The sequence below is a fragment of the Siphateles boraxobius genome, unplaced genomic scaffold (genome assembly GCF_051911475.1).
Source record: "Siphateles boraxobius isolate OS27281-9 unplaced genomic scaffold, OSU_SipBor_1 41, whole genome shotgun sequence".
Classification (NCBI taxonomy): domain Eukaryota; kingdom Metazoa; phylum Chordata; class Actinopteri; order Cypriniformes; family Leuciscidae; genus Siphateles; species Siphateles boraxobius.
In genome coordinates this window covers 27,870,026-27,894,407 of record NW_027509042.1, presented here as the reverse complement: position 1 = coordinate 27,894,407, position 24,382 = coordinate 27,870,026, and the positions used below count along the sequence as shown (strand labels likewise).

Genomic DNA, 24,382 nt, shown 5'->3' with positions numbered 1-24,382 from the left:
TTAAAAGTTCTAAAAGCATTGTTAAGGTAACCCTTGTAGGTGTTTGACAGCAAGAAAAATAGATACTCTAGACTCACTCTAAATTTTTTTGAAAACCAAACTTTTTCAGATTTTACAAAAAAAATCAGTTTACTTTGAAAATAAAGCATAAAATAATCAATTAGAAAGTCAATCGGCTATCTTTATCAGACAACAGCAAAACACACCTGTGGCATTGATTCTAAAATGGATATCAAACGTTTTTCTGAAAATACTTCCCAACACTGTTGCAAAAGTTCCCACAAATGTATTGCACTTGCTTTGTTTACACCTTTCTGCCTAGTTCATCACAAATCAGATAGATGGAGTTTACATTAGGAGAATGTAATGTGCTGGCCATTGCTTTTGGTTCAGGGTGCCACTGACTCTGGATCCAAAAAAAGAACCCTAGACCATTAAGCTTCCAGCTCCATGTTTAGAAGTTAGTGTCGACAGTATCCAACAGCAGAGCCATACTGCCACCGAGCCAGCTGTATCAAGATAGAAGTTAAGGCAAAACGTATAGCCTCAGTGAGGTTAGGGTTAGTGGTGGAGTTAGGCATTCGTCAACTCTACCACAAACTTCTAGTCTGAGACTGCTGTCCTGGCACTGCTGGTTAGAAACTGCTGTCATGTATGGATAGGTATCACTGGTGTCATGGAACCATCCTTTATCTCAGTCTGGCTTTCTTTTATATTTGCCATTTTCTTGCCATTATGATAGCTATAAAATACTGTCCACATAATGCATTAACAGAGAGGATGCAGTAACACAATTTCTACAAAATCTGTAAAAATGTATAAGACGACGTAACTGGCCCAATACAGTCCAGTGCCTCAGAATAGTAATGTGCGTGCAGGTAGGTTGCCAGATTTGTTACCGTGCCCCATCTCAGTCTGCGCGTAGGTGCCAATAATCTCCAGGTTCCATGCTGGCATGAAGAAAGCTTCCAGTTGTTCAGGTGAGGATTGGTTCAACAGCGTCGGCAGGAACATGCCCAAGTGCAGATCAAGGGGCTCTGGACGCCCTCGGTGCACACAGCTTTGAAAGGGCAAGGGTCAAAGTGAGCGGAGTATTTAAAGCAAGAAAAGGTGCAAGAAAGAAATAGAAAGGCACGTAGAAAGGTGGAATATTTATTGAGATAGCAGTGAATCAAACGAGAGGGTGTTAAGAATGAAAAGGAGAAATGTCAGAAGAGTAGAGTAAGAATGTGGGTTTGTATGAATGTAGACGAATAGGGATGTGATTAAAGATGATTGACGGAAAATGACAAAAGAGGAGAGGAATCATTTAAGCAGGTCATGCAGATGCTGAATAAACATCAGATTTAATAATGATTAATGATTACACTATTGTAAATCAATAATACTAATACTAATAATAATAATAATAATAATAATAACAACAACAACAACATTTTACTGCTGTAAAAATAACTGCACAAACTGTATTCCTTAAAACAGAAGCTCTTCAATGGCAATAAATACAATTTTAAAGAATGCATAAGGTTATAACAAGTTTACTTGAATAGTTTATTATTTTTTTTAAAGCAGCGGCACGTAAAAAAAAAGGTATTTAGGCTGCATCCTTGTTTATCTAACAAAAGGCAAAACAGCATTTATGTTGCAGAATAACTGAGGATAAGGAAAATGTAAAGAAAAACCATCTACAAAAGTGTCCATTTAATGCATGTGCATATAGAACATCAACTTAACCTCAGTCAGCTATTTCTATGTAAGCAACAGACAAAAAAAGCAATATAGCACCCATCTACTTAAACACGTAAGAACAAAATCTCCAAAGCTGTTTCTCAAGATTGTTTCAATAATATATTTCAAATAACCTAATATTTATGTCAAGCTAATGCACATGCGTGTTGAGGAGAAAATAGTAAACACCTCTATCAAAAATCTTACTTTCAAGAGAGAAACAATAGGGTGACCTGTTTGACCCATATTCCCAGCAGATACATTTCTATGAAGGTAAATTGGTAGCAAAACTCGAGAACACGTAGATGTGAATTTGAGAACTTGTACAAAAAATATTTGTACGTGTACGCTAAAATGTACACTCATAGCTTCAATGTGAAAACTTGTAAAATAAAAATCTGAACTTGAACACTGAGATTTGCACTCGCAGACAATAGTTACACCTGTATTCTGAATTTGAAGCTGCAGACAAGCAGTCACAAATGTGTAAAATGCCATTCACAAAGATACAATGACAGACACAAACTTGTATCATATATTTGCACGTATTCTTACATTCACACTCGCAGTACAACCTCAAGTAGGCACTTGCAACTTCTCAAATCTGTCACTGCAATTTCAAATTTCTCGCCTTGACTTTTGCTACTCTTTTCGCGATATATTAGGTGCAAAACTGACTTGTGCACTTGCAACTCAGTGGTGGCGAGAGAGGAAGGGGGGCGGTAGTGGGGGTGTTCAAAGGAGCCGTTTTATTGGTTGGCGCCTAGCCAATGAAATGGGACTTCTGTTATAGAGCTGGTAAGTCCCGCCCCTTCCGCTAACCCCGCTGGACCTCTAGGTTGAAAAATCGTCAATCCAAGTGAATGAGAGAAAATATTTATTTTCTAATCCCGTTTGAATTTTGCAATGAATGTGAACATATGTTGTCTGTGAATTTTTTATATAATTTTTCGTGTAAAGAATGCTACAATTTAGCGGGTAGAATTTTCATACGGTTAGACTTTGTGTGAGAACACTTTGTGGACTACAACTCTTCGCTGCTTCAACGCGTTTAATATACGTCACCACCACTAGCACACGGATCCCGCTAAACATGCCTGTGTCTTTGGTGCAATTCACCGCCTTCTTCCAGGGAGAGGACAAACTAGTGGAGCGTGGTGAAAACCACTTCAGGTCTGGGCATGTGGAAGGGTTTAGGTACGCAAGTGGGGAGATGGCCGACGTTGTCACATATGCGACGTGTAGTCTTTCTCGTTATGTCTATTCCACAACTGCTAGCCAATGAATCATACAATAAACTGTCAAACTCGTTTTTTTTTAAAGAAATTATATAAAAAATTCACAGAAAACATATGTTCACATTCATGGCACAATTCAAACGGGATCAGAAAATAATTATTTTCTCTCATTCACTTGCATTGACGCTTTTTCAACCTAGAGGTCCACTTGGAGTTTTACGGATGGGCGGGACTTACCAGCTCTATATGTGATGATGTCACGAAACCCGCTTCTCGGGACGATCTGAATATGATCTGAAACGCTAAAGGTGTTGTTGTGAGGTGCATGTACAAATCTTTGTATATTTATTGTTGCATTAAAAAAATAAAGATCTGAAATTCTAACATGGCTTAATGCATTAGACTGATATTAAAAGAAATAAAGGATATCATCAAACTCAGTAAACAACACCATAATAATAATAATAATGCATAGGCTACTATGTACAGAAAAGCAGATCAACACAGAATATGAAAACAACGCATTTAAGACAGTGGTATGAAAAGGCCAAACTCAGGAAACACCATGCCTACTAATAAAGCATAGAAAAGTAATTTGCACATTATATGAACGCAATACGTTGAATTGTACATTAAGCATTTCCCTCCCAATTGAAAACCAAGAAAACGCTTCATGAGGCTTAATGGACCAACAGTTATAAAAAATAAAAAAAACACACAATTTGTTATTATTAATAAAACTGCAGGCAGCAGGTTTATTTGCACTAAACACATATTTGCTTTTTTTCGTCATATTCTGGGCTCATTGGCTTTTCTGTAGCCTACAAGGCTATGCTTAAAGGGTTAGTTCACCCAAAAATGAAAATTATGTCATTAATGACTCACCCTCATGTCTTTCCAAGCCTGTAAGACCTCCGTTCATCTTCGGAACACAGTTTAAGATATTTTAGATTCAGTCCGAGAGTTTTCTGTCCCTCCATTGAAAATCTATGTACGGTATACTGTCCTTTAGTGATCGACCGATGTATCGGTTTACCGATATTTTTCCCGATATTTAAGCATTTTCCCATAATCGGGTATCGGTTTTGTAAAATCGGATTTGCCGATAAACGGCGCCATCTTGTGGCCGTTTTGAGAATTCCGCCATTGCAGCCCACGTCTGATGAGATCAGTCAACAACAACTCTGTGCACACGTAAAGTATATTTTCTACTTGCTTTGCTTTAATTATTCAACTTTATTTAACATAACAGGCATGCAGAAATGAGGTTTGAGACATAAATGCCTGATATAGTTTATGCAGCTGGTTCTAACAAATTGAGACGAACTCATGGGGCCCTGTCTTGCACCCGGCGCAAATGACTTTGTACACTGACGCATGTATCATTCCTATTTTGCACCCGCGCAAAGCGGACTTTTCCCTCCACAGACACACGTCGGTTAACTAAGAAATACACTTGCGCTCCCCGGGGCGGTTCAGCGCAAAGAGGAGGCGTGTTCCGGCGCAAACTTTCCCTCATGCTATTTTGCTGTTCTATAAAACAATTGCGCCACTGACCAGAAAAAAACTAGTCTAAAGTCAATGGCGCGTTGCGCGTACATTCAGATGCTATTTTAAGCGCGCATGCTTGGCCATAATACAGAGTGTGAACAACGCGCATATACTGCAGATGATTCTCTCATCTAAACAGATGCATTTAACTTTTTGCAAATGATATATTATTATAAGGAAAAATATTAAAACACGAGGGAAATCATTGTTGTGTCCATGACGATGGGGAAAATAGGCATAAATCTTACACATTTACCCAAATTATTATATGCATGTTTAACCGAAGCGAATTTGGGTGGGTTTGTCCCATCCCCAATGTCACTTCTCTTTCTTTTGCGGCCCTGGCGAGAACATCGATCTCCTCGGCTGAGAACCGATTCTGAAGCGCGCCTGGTAAATGCGCCGTTATAATAGAGATCGCTAAGACATGTGACCAACTGGGCGGGAACGTCATCAGAACGCAAAGAATTATGGGTATGTTTGGCCCGTTTACATGGGCTGGCATAGCAGGCTAGTGTTCTGGCATGAAAAAAAAAGAATAGAAAAAAGAATAGCGTGAAAAACAGAATATAATCCTACTAAATGCAGCGGGCTAAAGAAAACATTGTAGGACCATACCAGACCATCAAATGTGTTTTTAATGGTAGTATTATTTTATACAAAAATCTATTATTTACCATTCAGATGAGAATAAAGTTAGGGTTAATTAAAATTAAGGAAAACATTTTGGATGAACTAAGTTAGAGTGCTGGGTAGAATTGTGACGATAATCCTGTCTCGACTTTTTGATTTTCTTAGAATCGCATCTGACCGCTTCAGAGTGAGTGTCTACGAGCATACATCCTTAAAACAACCCTTAATGTTCGTTTTCAAAACTGTGTAAGAAGGACAATTGCAGTTTATAACACAGCAGGTAGACGGCATCTTGAACACTGCGTTCTTCCCTCCATGCAATCAAGTCTGGCGCCTTCTTCTGTTTGTCTGTTTGTGCCGCGGATTCCCAAAATGCTTTGCGTTCACCACTGGTAATACGTCACGACGACGTCACATTAGCAATCTCTATAGTATTGCGCCATGGAACAAGCGCACCTCGTTCATCATACTCTTAAAGGGAATGTGATATAAAGCTCTTATTGGTTGGTTTCCCGTTACGCCCAACCCACACCTATGAATAATGAAGTTACTTCAGACCAAACCCTTTTAGATTTGCGCCAGGCGCAAGAAGCATTTATCCCGCCGGGAAAATAGCAACAGCGCCGGGATCCGCCGGATTACTTGCGCTTTGCGCTTTGACACTTGCGTTTCAGATCGCTAAAATAGGGCCCATGGAGTCACGTAGCATAATCCGTCATGTCCTGCCCCAATAAAGACGTAACTTTACATGAATTAAATAAAACAGACATGAATGAGTGCATGTTGAAAATAAAAGCGCTGAATTTAATTCTTTATCGGTTGTATTTGCTCACCATTAGTCTCGAAAAAAAGTTCGTTCATATTGCTGAGCACTCACTGGGTCGATCAGGAATGCTCAAGCACGGCCACTGAATGAAACTTTTGACAAGATTATCTTGTTTAAACAAACAAGATTATATTAGCATTTACTACATAGCAATTATTTCGCTAATACACATCTAAATATACCGCTTTGTGGAAATTAATTATTTATTATCTGCACGCGCGATCGCGGTTGAGTAGCCTATAATTCTGTGAAAATGCGCATAGATAAACAGCACTTTGTCAGAAAGCATTTCATGATCTAGACCTACAAAAATATTATTAATAATTAATAACATACTAGTTGGAAAATGCAATGATGTATATGCTGTTTTGTTTGTTACTTTCCTGACAATGTTATATTCCAGCTAATATTATTCAGTGAATTAATGTTACTCAGTGAATTATTCCTCACTCTTAGTTTAAACCTATTAAACGGCACATAAACCTTCTAAAACTGTTTAAAATGAATTATATTTCTGCAAAGGTGATATGACTCCCCTGTCAATTATTTTCTCCATATGAAAACATTAGACTTTTAACATTTATTTTGCCTATTGTTAACATTGTTGCTGCTGATGCTTATAAATTATATGTATAATTTAGATATAAATTATATAATGTAATAATATACATGTTTTTATTGTAATTTGATTTATTTACCATTTATGAAAACAAACGAAGCAGGTTTACAGAGCAGAATGCTGAAAGACTGTTGACACTCTGTGTCATCTACTCTACAACCTAGTTCTGCTTAACTGGGAGTATTAAAGGTTGTATCAGTAATTTCTGGCCCAAAAATAAATGTCTAATCTTTCCTAACGATCCGCTAGCTGCTCGCCCCATAAGCATGCCGTCCAAAAACCGCATCTCTGTAGGCAGCCTAGGCTCTGAGATCTGCACACAAAAACAAATGGGTACAACCACCACTCAAAACCAAAATAAACAGTGTTCCAACCAATCACTGACAGGGGCGGGTGTTGCTCCGATTTCGCGTCCAGCCGTGCACGAGCGCAAAACCTCACAACACCCGCCCCTGTCAGTGATTGGTTGGAACACTTTATTTTGGTTTTGAGTGGTGGTTGTACACATTTGTTTTTGTGTGCAGATCTCAGAGCCTAGGCTGCCTACAGAGACGCGGTTTTTGGACGGCATGCTTATGGGGCGGGCAGCTAGCGGATCGTTAGGAAAGATTAGACATTTATTTTTGGGCCTGAAATCACTGATACAACCTTTAAGTTACACTACTAAAATTCATGTAATTTAGATTTTTTCCCCCCAGTATGTTAGATTAATTTTTGTGCCTTATTTTTTACCTCATCAAAGCTTTTATTTTTAAACAAAGGCACTTTATTTTTTGGACTCAGACCCCTCTATTTATTTGTGTATAAATATAAAGTTTTATATGTATATATTATATAGGAGGGATATTATATATTATATAGGAGGGAGTGATTGTTATACATAAAATGGTTTGTTCAGTTCATTTGTGTTGTAATAATTGTGTCAAAAACAGAAGTATAACAGTAAATAAATATCGGTTCTGCATATCGGTTATCGGGCACATAAACATGCAAATAATCGGTATCGGTTATAAAAAATCAATATTGGTCGATCACTACTGTCCTTTTCCAGAAAGGCGATAAAGACATCATCAAAGTAGTCCACGTGACCTCAGGGGGTTAGTTAGAATTTTTTGAAGCATCGAAAATACATTTTGTTCCAAAAACAACAAAAACGATGACTTTATTCAGCATTGTATTCTCTTCCGGTTCTGTTGTCAATCCGCGTTCACGAAGCCAGTGACGCTGCTGAGGTAAGACGCTGCTGGCGTGTTATCTGGTGCGTCCGTGTATTCGGGCTCAAATAAATATGTCTGGTTAAAAAAAAATGCAAGTCTTCCCCTGTGTCGAAATCCTTAGACATGTTTGCAAAGATTGTTTTGTTTACAGCGTGCGTCTCCCTCAGACTGTAAACGAAGCTCGGGCGCACCAGATAACACGTCAGCTCGTCTTACGTCAGCGGACTCATGAACGCGGATTGACAACAGAACCGGAAGAGAATACAATGCTGAATAAAGTCATCGTTTTTGTTATTTTTGGAACAAAATGTATTTTCGATGCTTCAAAAAATTCTAACTAAGCCACTGAGGTCACATGGACTACTTTGATGATGTCTTTATTGCCTTTCTGGACAAGGACAGTATACTGTACATAGATTTTCAATGGAGGGACAAAAAGCTCTCGGACTGAATCTAAAATATCTTAACCCTCTGGGGTCCTTCGGCCCAAATGGACCCGACGCATTTAAATATATATATTTTTTTCAATCATAGCTTCATCGGAATGGTCTGAAATTTGGTGACTTTTTTGGTACTTGGTATATGAACATCCAAAAAAATTGGGGACAGGATTTGAATAATCTAAGTGGTTGTAAAAAAAATTGTCACACTCAGGACCTTCGGGTCCAAATGGACCCGGATAGAAAATGAATGGCAAATTGGCAAAAATGTGAAAATACCGAGTTTTTTTGTGCGTACAATCTAGAAATCAGCCACGATCCAGAAAAAAAGCACACAACAGTGAAGGGGTGAATCTATAAAACATCAAGAGTGCAAAACAGACACATCCACACACACACACACACACTTTTATACATAAACAAACTAATAAATTCAGATTACCTATGTGTTTTGCATTTTTAAAATGCTTGGTTTGTCCACAAGATGGCATCCATCTCATTTCAAAAATTGCTTTCATGAGGTCTAGGCTTGACTCTAAAATGAAATACAGCTTTAAAATTTTTTTTTTTTTTTTTTTATAATTTTCTATTATATTAAATGGGGGGGGAAATGGGTCATATTTATTGCATAAATATTAATTATAAATCATAAAATCATAAAATTCTCATAACACCAAAAAAGAAAAAAAAATTATGATTTTCTTTTAAGGCGAGACACTACAGGTGAATAGGGTATTTTTGTTAACTAGCAGATATCACCATGAAACTTTGCCAGTTGATTACCTACATTAAGATGAGAAAAAAATGTATTACAAGTTTTCTGTAATTTAATGTTTAAATATGCAAATGAGGCATGGTCTAATTAAATATGCGCTATTTTGCATATATTTTAAAAAACGAAATCTGGCTATTGGACAAAGCCAGGTTCAAAATTATTTTTTCATTGTGTTCACATATTAGATGGGGAAAAAATTACAGAGGGATTTATGGATATCTACTTTTGTTCTCCTGTAAATCAGAATATACTGTCAATAGCCTTAAAAAAATGATTTTCGTTTTTTGGAATAAAATGTTATATAAATCAGGCTAGGAATAATATATTTACAAATCCCTCTGTAAATGTTTTCATAATATAACTAGGTACAAGACTGGAAAGTTTGGTGTATATAGGTGCTACTGAAGTGGAGATTTCGGACTTGGAGTATGAGAGAACAGTCATTTTGAGAAAACGGGCTTTAAAGATTTAGCATCAGCCAATGAGATTGCGCATTTAGAGTAAAATCCCCCATTTTACTTTCACGATTGGTTGGTGATAAAAAGGAAATGACCATATTTGGATCCGACAGCATTGTTCAGGAGAGAGAGAGCTTTCTAACGGTGTGTGTGATGACAGGGTGCAGATCACGATCGCGGAGCAGAGGAATGATTTATAACGACAACTTTTGATGAATTTATGAGAAATCTACAGACGCAAACAGACAAAGTGTAGTAAAATAAAGACCTAAATGTGTATTTTGGACTTTTTTTCACCACAAGTCTGAAAGAAGACATATTATTGAAGACAAATATCCCAAAATCTCAAAATTGACCAGTGAAAAAAAAAACGATGTTTTTGCCTGCCGTGTCTCGCCTTAATAAATATGAATCCCAACCCTCCGGCCCCTTTGGACCCGAAGGTCCTGAGTGTGACTCTGAAATGAAGGACCCCAGAGGACTGTGTTCCGAAGATGAACGGAGGTCTTACTTGCTTGGAACGACATGAGGGTGAGTCATTAATGACATAATTTTCATTTTTGGGTGAACTAACCCTTTAATTAGTATGGTGTTGTTAATAACTGAGTTTGATAATATCATTTATTACTTTTAATATCAGTCCATCACAAACGGGTTTCGTGACATCTTCACAAATAACAGAAGTCCTATTTCATTGGCTAGGCGCCAACCAATAAAACGGCTCCTTTATACACCCCGGCTCCCGCCCCCCTTCCTCTCTCGCCACCACTGAGTTGCAAGTGCACAAGTCAGTTTTGCACCTAATATATCGCGTAGGGGCTCAATCTTCAGCTGGCTGGCAGGAGCCGCCACTGGCATGTCACATGACCTGTCAGTGGCTGGCAGGCAGCTGCCAGTCTGAGCCTGGCATGTCACGTGACTTGTCAGTGGCTGGCTGGCAGCTGCCAGTCTGATTCTAGCATGTCACGTGACCTGTCAGTGGCTGGCTAGTTGCCCTGCAGTCTGCTTTTGGCAAGTTTCAGAAACCACTGATTTTTGACAGTTTTTGTTTTTTGTGTTCCTCCCCTTCTAGCTCATTTATTATGAATCTGTTGATATGATTATGTTCTTTAGTATTATTGATGTTTTGGGGACTGTTATCCCAATATAACCAGTCAAATGGCCGTGATCAGACTGGCATCTCACAGAGCTTGCTGGACGGTCATCCAGTCAGCCGCGGCTGATACTGCGAGTATAACGTATTGCCTGACACTCTCGCTACAAGGAAATAAATTGTTTTCTTATTATGAATATAATGTCATGCCTTTATTCTTGTGTATGATTGATGTTTTGGGGACTGTTATCCCAATATAACCAGTCAAATGGCCGTGATCAGACTGGTAGCTTACTGACGCTTTGCTCCAGTCGCTCGAGGCTCATGAGTCAGCCGCGGCTGATCACCGAGTATAAGGTGTTGCCTGACACTTGCTGCAAGGAAATAATTTGTTTTCTTATTATGAATATAATCTCAAGCATTTATTATTTTGTATGATTGGTGTTTTGGGAACTGTTATCCCTATTAAAAAAGTCAAATGTGCCATGATCAGACTGGCAGCTTACTGACGATTTGTTGGACGCATGCAGTCAGCGGGGGCTTAATCGGGATAACAGTCCCCAAAACATAAATTCTACTAATAGATGCATGAGATTATTCTTAATAAGAAAACAATTAATTTCCGTGCAGCGAGAGTGTCAGGCAATGCGTTATACTCGCTGATCAGCCGCGGCTGACTCATGAGCCTCGAGCGACTCGAGCAAAGCGTCAGTAAGCTGCCAGTCTGATCAAGGCACATTTGACTGGTTTAATAGGGATAACAGTCCCCAAAACATCAATTATACTAAAGAATAGATGCATGACATTATATGCTTAATAAGAAAACAATTAATTTCCGTGCAGCAAGAGTGTCAGCCAACGCGTTATACTCGCTGATCAGCCGCGGCTGACTCATGAGCGTCGAGCAAAGCGTCAGTAAGCTGCCAGTCTGATCATGGCCATTTGACTGGTTTATTTGGGATAACAGTCCCCAAGGTCACGTGACATGCCAGTGGCGGCTCCTGCAAGCCAGCTGAAGATTGAACCCCCACAAAAGAGTAGCAAAGGTCAAGGCGCGAAATTTGAACTTGCAGTGTCAGATTTGAGAAGTTGCAAGTGCCAATTTGAGGCTGTACTGCGAATTTGAATGTTAGAAGAAGTGCACATTTGTATTACAAGTGTGTCTGTCATTGTATCTTTGCGAATGGCATTTTACTCATTTGTGACTACTTGTCTGCAGCTGCAAATTCAGAATACAGGTTTGTGACTATTGTCTGCAAGTGCAAATCTCAGCGTTCAAGTTCAGATTTTTATTTTACAGGTTTTCACATCGGAGCTGTGAGTGTAAATGTTCGGGTACAAGTACGAATATTTATTGTACAAGTTCTCAAATTTACATCTACGTGCTCTCGAGTTTTGCTACTAATTTACCTTCATACATTTCCTCCCTCTAACTGACCCTTCACCACAAAGAAGCCATGACTCTCTGCTGCTACAATGACTGCTGCTTCTTCCTTCTTACAAACTTACTATCTCGCATTCCTACTAAAATTAGAGTTTTCATTCATAAAACTAATACATTTTGTATTACAAAAAAAATCTAAAAAAATGCATTTAATTTACACATATAAAGTACAAAACAGGATCAATTACTGTATAACAGGCACATGACAGATTTCAAACTAAAAAGCTGGACCAGACTTCAAAATAAACATTACAGGCAGTGGTTGACATGTAATCCTTTTTCCTTAATTTTTGTATGCTAATAAGGTCAGGACGAAAATATGTTTTTGAAAAGTGGACTGATACACAGGAGGAGATGGAAAATGTTTTAATGAAAGGTGAACTCTAGGGTAAATCAGGAGTACTTATTTTCTGGTATTGAGTGACTATAGCCAGTGTAAGACTGGAGAAACTGGAAGAACTGGAAGAGATGGCAACTCTCTGAGAAAACAAAGGTAATTAACATTTGAATATCTCTCTTGTGCACCGTTCGAGACGCAAGTCTCACCTAAGCAATCCTAATCTACATATTTTTCCCTTGACCCCCATTCTCCCGTTCGCTCTTTCTATCATGCTGAGATCACCTGAAATTCACCCAAAAAGCTATATGGGTTAATGTGAATAATTATCATACAGTATTACACATGTTTGATATAATTTGAAATGTTTCAGTGCGACTAGTACAAAGGTCTCATTCCCAGAGAAGTAAACCAAAAGGTAATACGGTATTTAAGAGTTTAGAGATAATTCGCACACAGAGGAGGGTGTGTCTTCCAGGCAAATGGTGTTCTGCTCTCAGAAGGTGTAAACTCAACCAAATTCCCATTGTTAGCAAATGTTTCAGCCTCCAGTAAGTCTGAGCCCACTGTGAACTCATGTTTACATTTGAAAAGAGGTTTCTGCCTTGGTCTGTCTATATAATGAAATGCACAGAGAGGCTCGGCGCGATTGTGTAACCTAGACCAGCCCTGGATGCGAAGTGTAACTGTGCGTTCACACCGGACGCGAATAGCGCGTCAAATTCGCGTCTACCGCGTCTAGTTTGACGCTTGACCACTTTGTGTTAATTTGCGTGTCAAGAGTGAAACTGACGCGCGTAAAAACAAAAGTTTGAAGCGAAATTTACGCGCGTCACGCGCGTCAGAATCGAAACCCGTTGGCGGCCATCTTTTTTATGTTGATCGAGCATTCATCGAGAGAGTCACCGCTCTGTATTTGCTCTAGAGAGCAGAACGGCGGCGTAGGGGTAATCGTCGCCGTATTTGTGTCCACCAGACCCTTCGAAGGCGAACCCAGTGTGGCGAGTTTCACCATTGGCTCGCTCCAGGAGCTGCGCCTGGATGACGGCGGCTTTCAGCGGTACTTCCGCCTGTCCCGCGCCCAGCTTGATGACCCGTTGTCCCTCATTGGAGCGAGGATCACCCTCGCCCTCATCCACCTAATCTGTCATTTATTTTTGTTTTGATGATAAATGGAGCCAGCCTCCAAAAGTGATTAATCTGTCCTGTGATTTTTCTCTCTCTCTCACACAACACTGTCCAGACACGAACTTATGCAGTATGTTGGTTGTCTTTACATTATAATAATATTTCATATAATCTAGATATGGAATAAATAGCATTCAATACAAAATGAATGTCTCATATATTGAAACCAAGTTTTATGTGATAAAATATTTGCTTTGTTGTGCATTAGAACCACAGTCATATTACAAAATAATTTATTGAAGCATCCAGATACTTCACCACGTGACAGCAGCAAGCAGCTAGGCTCCTGATTGGTTAACGCGGCGCGAATTGACGCAGAAGTTCAGATTTTTCAACTCGGGCGGCAGACGCGATTTCGCGTCAAACGCGTGAATGCACAAATAGCACTAACTAAATCATTCGCGCGTAACGCGCTTAACGCGCCAGACGCTTAATTCGCGCCATTCGCGCGAACTTGACGCGCGAATGAGGCGAATTCGCGTCTACCGCGCCGCGCTCTACACCTCATTCGCGCCGCAGGAATTTTTTACGCGCGTAACGCGTCTTTGCATTGACTTAACATTGAAATCACTCGCGCCTGACGCGCTATTCGCGTCCGGTGTGAACGCACCATAAGCAAAACATTTCGCATCATGTCTCAGACTCTGACATTATTTTCAGTGAAGAGTTAAAAATAATAGTCAAACACATTTAATGATGCACAGATATCATTAAAACCTTTTTCATTTATGGAGTCAGATGAAATAACGAATTAATACATATGAGAAAATCTATTTCATTAAATCAAATTACTTTGCCACACGGAAAGACTTTCACCCGCTGATCGGAAAACCTCCATTGGGCCGATTGAGCCGGGCTTACACCAGCTAACAATTTATTATACTTTAGGAGACCATAAAACCTGAGAATATGACCATACTGAGCTGTCAACACCTGCAAGGGTCAGGCTTAACTGTACCTTAACTCTAAACCCCAAAAGGAAAAGACTTTCATTTTGGTCAAAATAAAGTACATTTGCCTTAATTGTCTAGGAGAGAGAGAGACTGACCGTGCCCAAGCTCTGTCTGAGCATAGGTGCCTAACATGTGGAATGACTCAGCTAATGGGATCCATTTTTTGCGCTGTTCAGTAGTGCACTGGCTGTTTAAGGTGGGTATGAACATGACATAATGGACACCAAAGGGCTCTTGATACACACCCTTCACAACACTGCAGGATGGAAGAGACATGTATAAAACTTCAACTCGAGATACATGCAGATATTTAGTTACAGAAATTTAGTTTTATAAAGCCAAAGATGTAAATGTTTATTCAGAACTGAATTGAATGATTAATTAATTAACAGTCAACAGTTGCTGCACTGGTTGATGCAAACTCAACTATTTTCATTGAGCTAAATGTGTATTAAAAGTGAACTTTCAAGCATGTGTCTGAATCACCTTAATGTGAATAATAACCAGTTTAATTTTCTTCTGCTAATTCAGTTTGAGAATATGGGTGGAGTTGGTAGCTCTGGCTTCAATTGCCTTTGACACACTTTTAATCGGAGACCATTGCTCAGGCTGTCTTTTTTAAACACATTGGAACTTGCCTTTGCCTTTGTTGAAAGATAACTAAATAATTTAATGTGACAAATTTCCTAATGCACATTTACAAGATTTCTATTAATTAAAAAAACGAATAATAATAAATAGAAAAATAAACATTTTCCTTTTTTACAGGAAAATGTATTCTTTCAGCAATGTGGGCACTATTAAGCAAAAATCATACATGACATGTCATTCAATTACAGAGATGTTGAGACAAAGGTGGCAAAGACACCAGGGCACTCGTGAAAAAGTTACTTACTTTCATATATTTTAAAAGCATAAATTTAAAGAGTGGAAAAATTGTAATGATAAAGAATGAGTAGACTAGTAGGTGAGTAGACGAAATTTTTGACTAGACTGTTATCATTTTATATAAACTTTACAACTCAAATGTTTTCTATCCTCTAAACATATTCCATATAGGGAGATTTCAGGTTGACTGAGACACATTTTCCCAGGCATCTCAATGCCAAAAAATGTCCCAATCAACCTGAATAATTCACCCTACCATATATACCATAACTGAGAGAGAGTTTCTTGAATCATGACAAATATGCATACCTCTTGTAGGAGTAAATCTCATCTGGATCAGAGATACCATATTCCCTAAGTTTCAGAATCATCTGAGCACTCTTACGCACTGCTGCATCATATCTCTCACTGCGGGAGAGGAAGTTCAGGTCTTCATGCTGGAAGTCTGGATCACTAATGACCAGAGACTCTAGAGGAGAAAAATAAAGCAATATAGGTGATAGGTGACAAACTGTACAGGTGATTTTTTACATGGGTAAAGAGCAATTTAAGAGGCTAGGTGTCAGATTTATGACAAAAAAGAAAGAGAAAATAATGATGATAATGAAGGGGGTGGGGGTGGTCCCTGCAAATACTCAGGTCAAATGGCTTGATATAAGAATCACTTCAAAGTAGCATGGCAGCTGTGAGAAGGCCACTGACCTCAAGATAATTTAAATATTTCTCTTATCTTAATGGTATACGTGTAATTTTCATGAGAAACAAAAACTGACAAAAGCACAGCAATAGCTTGCAGAAACAAATGTGAAAATTATAATAGCAAAAAAAATAATTTCGAGACAATTTTATGTGTCTGTCCTTATAAGGAATTATTTTTAAGAGTTATTTATGTTAAGATTTAGAGTTAAGACGTATGAACAAGACATGACTGGAGACTCAAGCTCAGTGCATGAGAACAATCATGTTCATCAGTCAACCCAGCCACAGAAGGCAAATAAAAAGACTACAAGCAAAACTACATGCCATTACAATAGCTACTAAAGCTTTTTATAATAATAATAATAAAAAAAATTGGCCAAACAACTGCATTATTTTAATATTATTTAAAATAATAATTATTATAAAATAATTCAATAAATAAGTGCAGATGATATATCAGATAATTCTGATCTTAGCTGACCTATTTCTCTCCTCCTGTGAGTCTTTTCTGCACCGCCGTCCAGAATATTCGTAAGAATCTCCAGGTTAAAAGATGCATTTTCACGTTCACGGCTAATATCAGGATTCATGACTGTTCCGTTGGACTTTCTTCTGGACAACGTGCCTTCTGCTTCCTGTACTTTTATTTATGTTGTATAACGTTTCAACTCTGGCCTAGTTGAGTTTGTTACTTCCTGGAAGGCGGGCAATTTCTACGTCAGTTGTGTGTTGGCCAATAAAGCTCTGATAACTCACCGGGCGTGACGTGACCCTGTCTAAGCGCTTGGTGTTTGTTTACTATGGTTTGGTTTACGGAAAGGCAAAATAATCACAATTATCCCCTGTGATCTTTGTTCAATAAAATAAATAAAAAATCACAATTCCTGCTCGGGTATGAAAAGTTGTTTTAATATGAGTTACGCCCCTTTTGCCTTTCCATAAATGTTAAAAAGTAAAGCTGAACGCAACAAAAAAATAAATAATTATGATATGCAAGGACGTTTTTTTTATGCAATTTACAGTCTATGCAAGGACCACGGGGAACTTTTTAAAAACTTTTTTATTTAAACAATGTCATGTACAAACAACATGACAATAAAAAATATAACATTACAATATGATAGCAGGATCAGGTGCAAAAGTGCATTACTGAAAAGAAAAATAAATAAATAAATAGATATATAAATAAAGGGAGCTAGGTTTACTTTTGAAAGTAAGCGTAACGTTTTTAATTTTCATATTATTTTGGTATAGGAAAGAAACTCATTGTGAAATGCACAAAACAGAAACTTGTGCAAACAGACGCTGTATTGAGCAGTACATAAAGTATTGAATGAAAAATTCTCTCAAACATCTGTGTATTTGACAAATATTGCATTTATTTCACTAAAATATGCAATCACACACAGCGTGAGTGTCACGGGAAGCAGAAAGTGTCTGACTCGGTCTGAGTCTTCACGTTCCGTTTTTAGCTCCTCCCTTGCCGATCAGTTACGTGCACCCGATGTCGAACACAACTGTTGTCTTAATGGAGAGAAATGTGAAGTAACTAAAATACTCTTAATTTCTAATGACCCAAGTCTCTAAATGCATCTTAATATGCTGCCTCCTCCAGCCGCGTTTTACTTTCCTTGGGAGATCAACACAGACCTGGTGAAAGATGGTGCGTCAGTGCGAACGTTTGGCAGGTCGGTCCACTTGTAGCAGTAAAAGTTGTCAGAAATGTTTAGGTGCGATTTTTATTCATGTAACGTTAACCCTATTATATCTTTAGTTTAACTGCCTAATCTATTCCGAGAAGTGCTGCGAACTTCCGTATTTATGACTAAAAATATAGGTTACATTTATTTGTTCTTTTGTAAAACATAGGCTATCATTGATGTTGAAAAGATGTTTATAGAATATGTATTTTAGAATGTATATTTTGAGCCTTCGATATAACTATGCAAAACAGATAGTTTGTTTTTAACCAGAATCCAAAATTATTAAAACCTGTTCAGCTTCACCGGGACGAGGACGCACTGAATCGTTCATTAGAATAATGTTATTACCTTGACAAACTAGACATCATTAAAAATATATAAGACTCAAGTTTCAGTATTTGACAACTATTTTATTCTCAGAAACTTATAGTGACAGTTATGTCTTAATTTGTGTCAGGAGTTATAATAAAAAAATGAGCCGTCAGCCGCTCCCATTCAGAGAAAAAAACTCCTGTGAGGTCGTCATGAAAGCGGAGTGGGAGCGTGACCTGTCAGTGGCTGGCTGGCAGCTGCCAGTCTGATTCTAGCATGTCACGTGACATGTCAGTGGCTGGCTAGTTGCCTGGCAGTCTGCCTTTGCCAAGTTTCAAATCCATTGGTTTTTAGCAGTTTTTGTATTTTGGTTTCCTCCCTTTCTAGCTCATTTATTATGCAAATGTTGATATGATTATGTTCTTTAGTATTATTGATGTTTTGGGGACTGTTATCCCAATTAAACCAGTCAAATGGCCATGATCAGACTGGCAGCTTACTGACGCTTTGCTCGACGCTCATGAGTCAGTAGCTGCCAGTCTGATCATGGCACATTTGGCTGATCAGCAAGTACAACGCGTTGCCTGACACTCTCGCTGCACGGAAATTAATTGTTTTCTTATTAAGCATTTAATGTCATGCATCTATTCTTTAGTATAATTGATTTTTTGGGGACTGTTATCCCTATTAAACCAGTCAAATGTGCCATGATCAGACTGGCAGCTACTGACGCTTTGCTCGAGTCGCTCGAGGCTCATGAATCATCCGCGGCTGATCAGCGAGTATAACGCGTTGGCTGACACTCTTGCTGCACGGAAATTAATTGTTTTCTTATTAAGCATAAAATGTCATGCATCTATTCTTTAGTATAATTGATGTTTTGGGGACTGTTATCCCTATTAAACAAGTCAAATGTGCCATGATCAGACTGGCAGCTTACTGGCGCTTTGCTCGAGTCGCTCGAGGCTCATGAGTCAGCCGCGGCTGATCAGCGAGTATAACGCCTTGCCTGACACTCTCGCTGCACGGAAATTAATTGTTTTCTTACTAAGAATAATCCCATGCATCTATTAGTAGAATTTATGTTTTGGGGACTGTTATCCCAATTAAGCCGCGGCTGACTACATGCGTCCAACAAAGTGTCAGAAAGCTGCCGGTCTGATCATGGCACATTTGACTGGTTTAATAGGGATAACAGTTCCCAAAACACCAATCATACAAAATAATAAATGTATGAAATTATATTCATAATAAGAAATCAAATTATTTCCTTGCAGCAAGTGTCACGCAATGCATTATACTCGCTGATCAGCCGCGGCTGACACATGAGCCTCGAGCGACTCGAGCAAAGCGTCAGTAGCTGCCAGTCTGATCATGGCACATTTGACTGGTTTAATAGGGATAGCGGTCCCCAAAACCTCAATTATACTAAAGAATAGGTGCATGACATTATATGCTTAGTGAGAAAACAATTAATTTACGTGCAGCGAGAGTGTCAGGCAACGCGTTATACTCGCTGATCAGCCGCGGCTGACTCATGAGCCTCGAGTGACTCGAGCAAAGCGTCAGTAAGCTGCCAGTCTGATCATGGCACATTTGACTGGTTTAATAGGGATAACAGTCCCCAAAACATCAATCATACACAAGAATAAAGGCATGACATTATATTCATAATAAGAAAACAATTTATTTCCTTGCAGTGAGAGTGTCAGGCAATACGTTATACTCGCAGTATCAGCCGCGGCTGACTGGATGAGCGTCCAGTAAGCTGCCAGTCTGATCACGGCCATTTGACTGTTTATATTGGGATAGCAGTCCCTAGGGGTGGGCGATATAGCCTCAAAATTCTATCACGATATTTCAAGAATATTTGCGATGATGATATTTATGACGATATAAACATTTTTTTTGTTGTTGTTGAAAATTTTCTTATGTTTATCTCACCTAAATGTTTGCTCACTCATTGCGTTTTTACAATGTGGTAATTTTGTTGTTAAGAGTTTACACAACACAAGGAAGCTTGATTTCAATCTTTGAATTAAATGTTAAATGTGTGTAGGTCTAACACCAGTATTCAGAAATACTACAGAAACATAATAAAGTAATCAAATGTAAAATAACACAGTCTATTAGTTCTGTTTCCTGAATAAATTAAATACATAGGCTAATAATTCTCAGTCATTAAAAATTAAAGCTATCTTTTGTTGTTTTGACGACAACATTAATGACAGACGCATAGCCTATGGCTGCTGTCACATTTACAGCTAGTGCACGGATCCATTGCTGTTTTCATTATACTGTCTGTCACACTGTCACATGCGTTTTATACATAACCGACTGTGTTTATGAGTATACTTACCAAGACCGGAAGTTTGACACAATTTTGTGTTTTTCCCCCCATTAAAGCGATATAATCCGCGAAAAATTACTTTAGTTTCGCGCGAGCTGTACTCTATGTATGCACGCAGTGCAACTCTCTCAGAGAGTGCGCGAGTAACTTACTGGATAGTTTAAAACCGCTTGAATGTTTAAACTGATAAGAATTAAGAAGACTTGAAAATTATAAACTTTAGTTACGATGCACTGATGGCCCGATTGTGCAAGAGACCATTCAGTCATGTCCCGACTCCTAAACGCGCGCGAGAGAAGACGCGCGTCGGCAGCCCCGCTGAACACTCAAGCTGTTTGTGAAATTGCTAAATCGTCATCGGAGGCTGACAGGCTGCTCTCGCGCTCAGACAGGTGTTGTTGTGCGTGCTAGGGAACGTAAATGCGCCATACGTCATTGCGTCGCTATATAATTGATATCGCGATATGACACTTTTTTTATCATGTAAAAATGTATACCGGTATTATCGTGGACGGTATGATATGGCACACCCCTAGCAGTCCCCAAAACATAATTCATACACAAGAATAAAGGCATGACATTATATTCATAATAAGAAAACAATTTATTTCCTTGTTGCGAGAGTGTTAGGCAACACTATATTATACTCGCAGTATCAGCGGCGGCTGACTGGATGAGCGTCCAGCAAGCTCTGTAAGATGCCAGTCTGATCATGGCCATTTGACTGGTTATATTGGGATAACAGTCCCCAAAACATCAATCATACTAAAGAACATAATCATAACAACAGATGCATAATAAATGAGCTAGAAAGGGAGGAACACAAAGCACAAAAACTGTCAAAACTCAATGGTTTCTGAAACTTGCCAAAAGCAGACTGCAAGGCAATTAGCCAGCCACTGACAGGTCACGTGACATGCTAGAATCAGACTGGCAGATGCCAGCCAGCCACTGACAGGTCACGTGACATGCCAGGCTCAGACTGGCAGCTGCCAGCCAGCCACTGACAGGTCATGTGACATGCCAGTGGCGGCTCCTGCCAGCCAGCTGAAGATTGAACCCCTACTGTGAAAGCGCTTGACCAAACAACGTCCATCAGGGCTTTTAGCTCAAAAATTTGCAGATTTGGAGAAATATTGATAGATTTCATAGGTTTACGTCAGATTTCTATATAGATGAAAAATATTTATTGAATTTATTCCCAAATGTGCCGATGAAATCATTATGAGCGCTGGATACTCAGATGTACCAGAGCCCTTATTAGAGTTTCTCTGGATGTACTGATACTGGCAGCCTGCATATTTAGTCCATATTGAACACATGAAGAAGAGCCATATGATGTGACATTCCAGGTCCCTGACATAAACAAAGCTTCCAGAGATCGCTGTAAAATGTTGATAAAGATGTTTTGGAGACGATAAACATAATTGCAACGATATATGATTTATCTGTGTTCTTCGAGCCATGACAGGTATTTTCATAATAATATTTATAATGATTTTTTTTTTATCCGAAGCCAAATCAGACCACAGAAGGTTATTTAAAACACTCAACATGCGTTATAAAGTAAGTTTGGAGCAAAAACATGGTTTTAATTTCACAAATTCTCATGCATTGATGGTGTGCTAAGCTAACATGCTACCTAGCCCTCAGATGCACCTGCCACCTAGCTGTTATCTTTATGATTTTTTAAAAAAAAATAGGAATGCTTAATGAAATTGGGTTTTTTTTCAAGAAGGGCATTTGATACAGTTTCAAATGTGAAGTGAGAACTTTGAAAAAAGAAATTAGGGATTGATACAGCGTGAATAGCCAGCCGTTAGTAATTATAATGAAGACAAAAGAAAAACATATTTAGAGCCATAACCAGGCCTGAGAGGTGTGAGTGTGTGCAGGGGAGACTGACTGAGACTGAATGGGGCTCGTTTGCACCAAAAAACAATATAGGCCATAGACTGAATGGATCCTTAGAAGATAACAATAAACATCAGTTTGCATTTTAGAGTCTAATCAAAATAGTCATCATATTACATGATTTTTAAAAACATTTAATTGAATTCAGAGTTTTAGACTTATCTTCTTCAGATTTTAAATATAACATGGTCAGACACGTGGCTTTAGCAGCAGTGTATTTCTAGATTGATACAATGCCTACTTCAATATTATTGTTATGAAGATTAATTGATAAAAATTAAAGAAGATTAAAGATTTCATAAAAAATACATTTCTAAAAACTTTACAAAACTTTGAAGCTATTTATAAAAAAAAATTGTGACAATATGTGACATTATGACAATAATTGTGCGTTTAGTGCAAAGGGTTCATGAACTGTATCTGTTTTAGTTTGGGTATGCCATAACTGTGCTTTTAGGGCAAAGGGTTCATGAACTGTATCTGTTTTAGTTTGGGTATGCCATTTCTGGGGATTTTTCAAAAGTGGGGTTGCTGGCTAACAGGTTAAGATATCTTTGTCATGTTTGGGGTTGTAGCCTCTCCAAATATTAGGGAAAACATGTTTGTGTTTTATAATTTTTTTAACTTTTCGTATTGACAGACAATATAGTAGAAAATGCTGAAATAATTAGTATAATATATTTATAGTAGGCCTATCTACTTTCTGTAATTGTGTGCAGTCAAATTAATGCTCTGCAACCTTTCCAGAGTTCTGTTTTAGATTTCTACGTTTGCTCTAAATTGTATTCCATTTTTTTAACACCATTTACAAAATAAAGGATTTCTGTCTTATGTTCTTTTTTATGCTCTCACGTTTAGTTTGTAGTCTACCTGTTTCCCTTGTTATTTCTCTCGTTACCCATTTTCCCTTTTGTTTCCACTGTTAGGTGTCAAGCCTTGTCTGTTTGTGGTTGTATTGTTGTGAGCTTAGTTCGATTTTCTTGTTTTTTTGTACCTTTGTTATTAGGCTTTATTAAAGTACTGCGATTGGATCCAGCTCTTCCTTGTTTATTAGCTTTTTTCGCCTAGTATAATTGCCTAGTAAATATTGATCAATAGTTTTAATTTTTGACTTTTTAATCATAATTATGTATTTCCTTCACCTGGAAAAATATTTAAAAAATAAAATTTAAGTTGTGTCCATCTTTCCATCTAGACTTACAAGTTACGTGCCAGAAGAGTCCAAAGCTGTTCTAAGTGGTCAGCAATCTTCTGCACAGTGCCATGTGTCTGTACAAACAACACTTGTTGAACCTTTCCAGCCCGTACTTGGAGCTCAGTATTTTGTCCTTGGCGAAATTGAAAAGACTGATGGTGAGTTTGAATAAGACAATATGATTAAAACAAGTTTCTGCCTACTCAGTGTAAATCTAGAGGCAGTTTTCTTGTTTGTATTCAGAATGTCTGTGTGTTTTACCAGACTGGTTGTTTTAACCAGTATTATTCTGTTGCTTTTGCTTCCAGGATTAAGTGGAGTTATACTGCATGCCCGTGCTTTGACTTGTGTTGATGGAGTAGACCTTGCACTAATGCAACAGGCCATTGTGGAACAGAGACACTTCTTTAAGGAGAGGGAGACTAAGATGAATGTGCAAGCTCCCCTGCTGTGAGAGCCCTCATACATAAATATCCTGTGAAATCTGATCAACTGAGAACTATTTATCAATGTGTTTTTTTACAATTTGAGAATTTGTGACTTTGTGTCAACCTCTCTAAAAATAAATCTACTTTTAAATTATTTTACAAATAAGCAAGTAAAATATTCAGAGGTTATAGCAGAGGTAAATGGCTCTCTGTATTGCTATATAATGGTATTTGTTCCGAACTTTGATGCCCTCTGTATATTTGTCTAGTGCAGGAGGTAGGTCAAACACTATTACTCAGTTATTTTTAAAATACATTTTAAAAGAGTTTCTTTCTAAATAAAAGTTATATATTTAGCACAATTACAAAGAAATATCACAGTATGAGTTCTGC

At 38.2% G+C, this 24,382-nt stretch overlaps 2 protein-coding genes across 5 annotated transcripts in view; one reads left to right on the top strand and one right to left on the bottom strand.

Annotated features, from left to right (window-relative positions):
- acox1 (acyl-CoA oxidase 1, palmitoyl) overlaps window positions 1-16,811 on the bottom strand; it is a 51,012-nt gene extending 34,201 nt beyond the window's left edge. Inside the window, exons 1-3 of one of the 4 annotated variants that reach the window (XM_077199121.1) lie at window positions 16,569-16,811; window positions 15,698-15,857; window positions 14,596-14,756 (exon numbers count right to left, since the gene is read on the bottom strand). In XM_077199121.1, coding sequence (XP_077055236.1) covers window positions 14,596-14,756; window positions 15,698-15,857; window positions 16,569-16,677 — 430 coding nt within the window. In that variant the 5' untranslated portion in view covers window positions 16,678-16,811. Of the gene's footprint in view, window positions 1-899; window positions 1,061-14,595; window positions 14,757-15,697; window positions 15,858-16,568 lie in introns of all 4 variants that reach the window. The other 3 variants (XM_077199119.1, XM_077199118.1, XM_077199117.1) reach the window with 3 other exon arrangements.
- Window positions 16,812-17,564: 753 nt separating this feature from the next.
- On the top strand, window positions 17,565-24,362 carry ten1 (TEN1 subunit of CST complex). Its single transcript, XM_077199162.1, has 3 exons — window positions 17,565-17,775; window positions 23,562-23,719; window positions 23,870-24,362. Exons 1-3 carry the CDS (start codon window positions 17,675-17,677, stop codon window positions 24,013-24,015), a joined length of 405 nt encoding a protein of 134 aa, XP_077055277.1. The 5' UTR covers window positions 17,565-17,674; the 3' UTR covers window positions 24,016-24,362.
- Window positions 24,363-24,382: the final 20 nt, after the last annotated feature.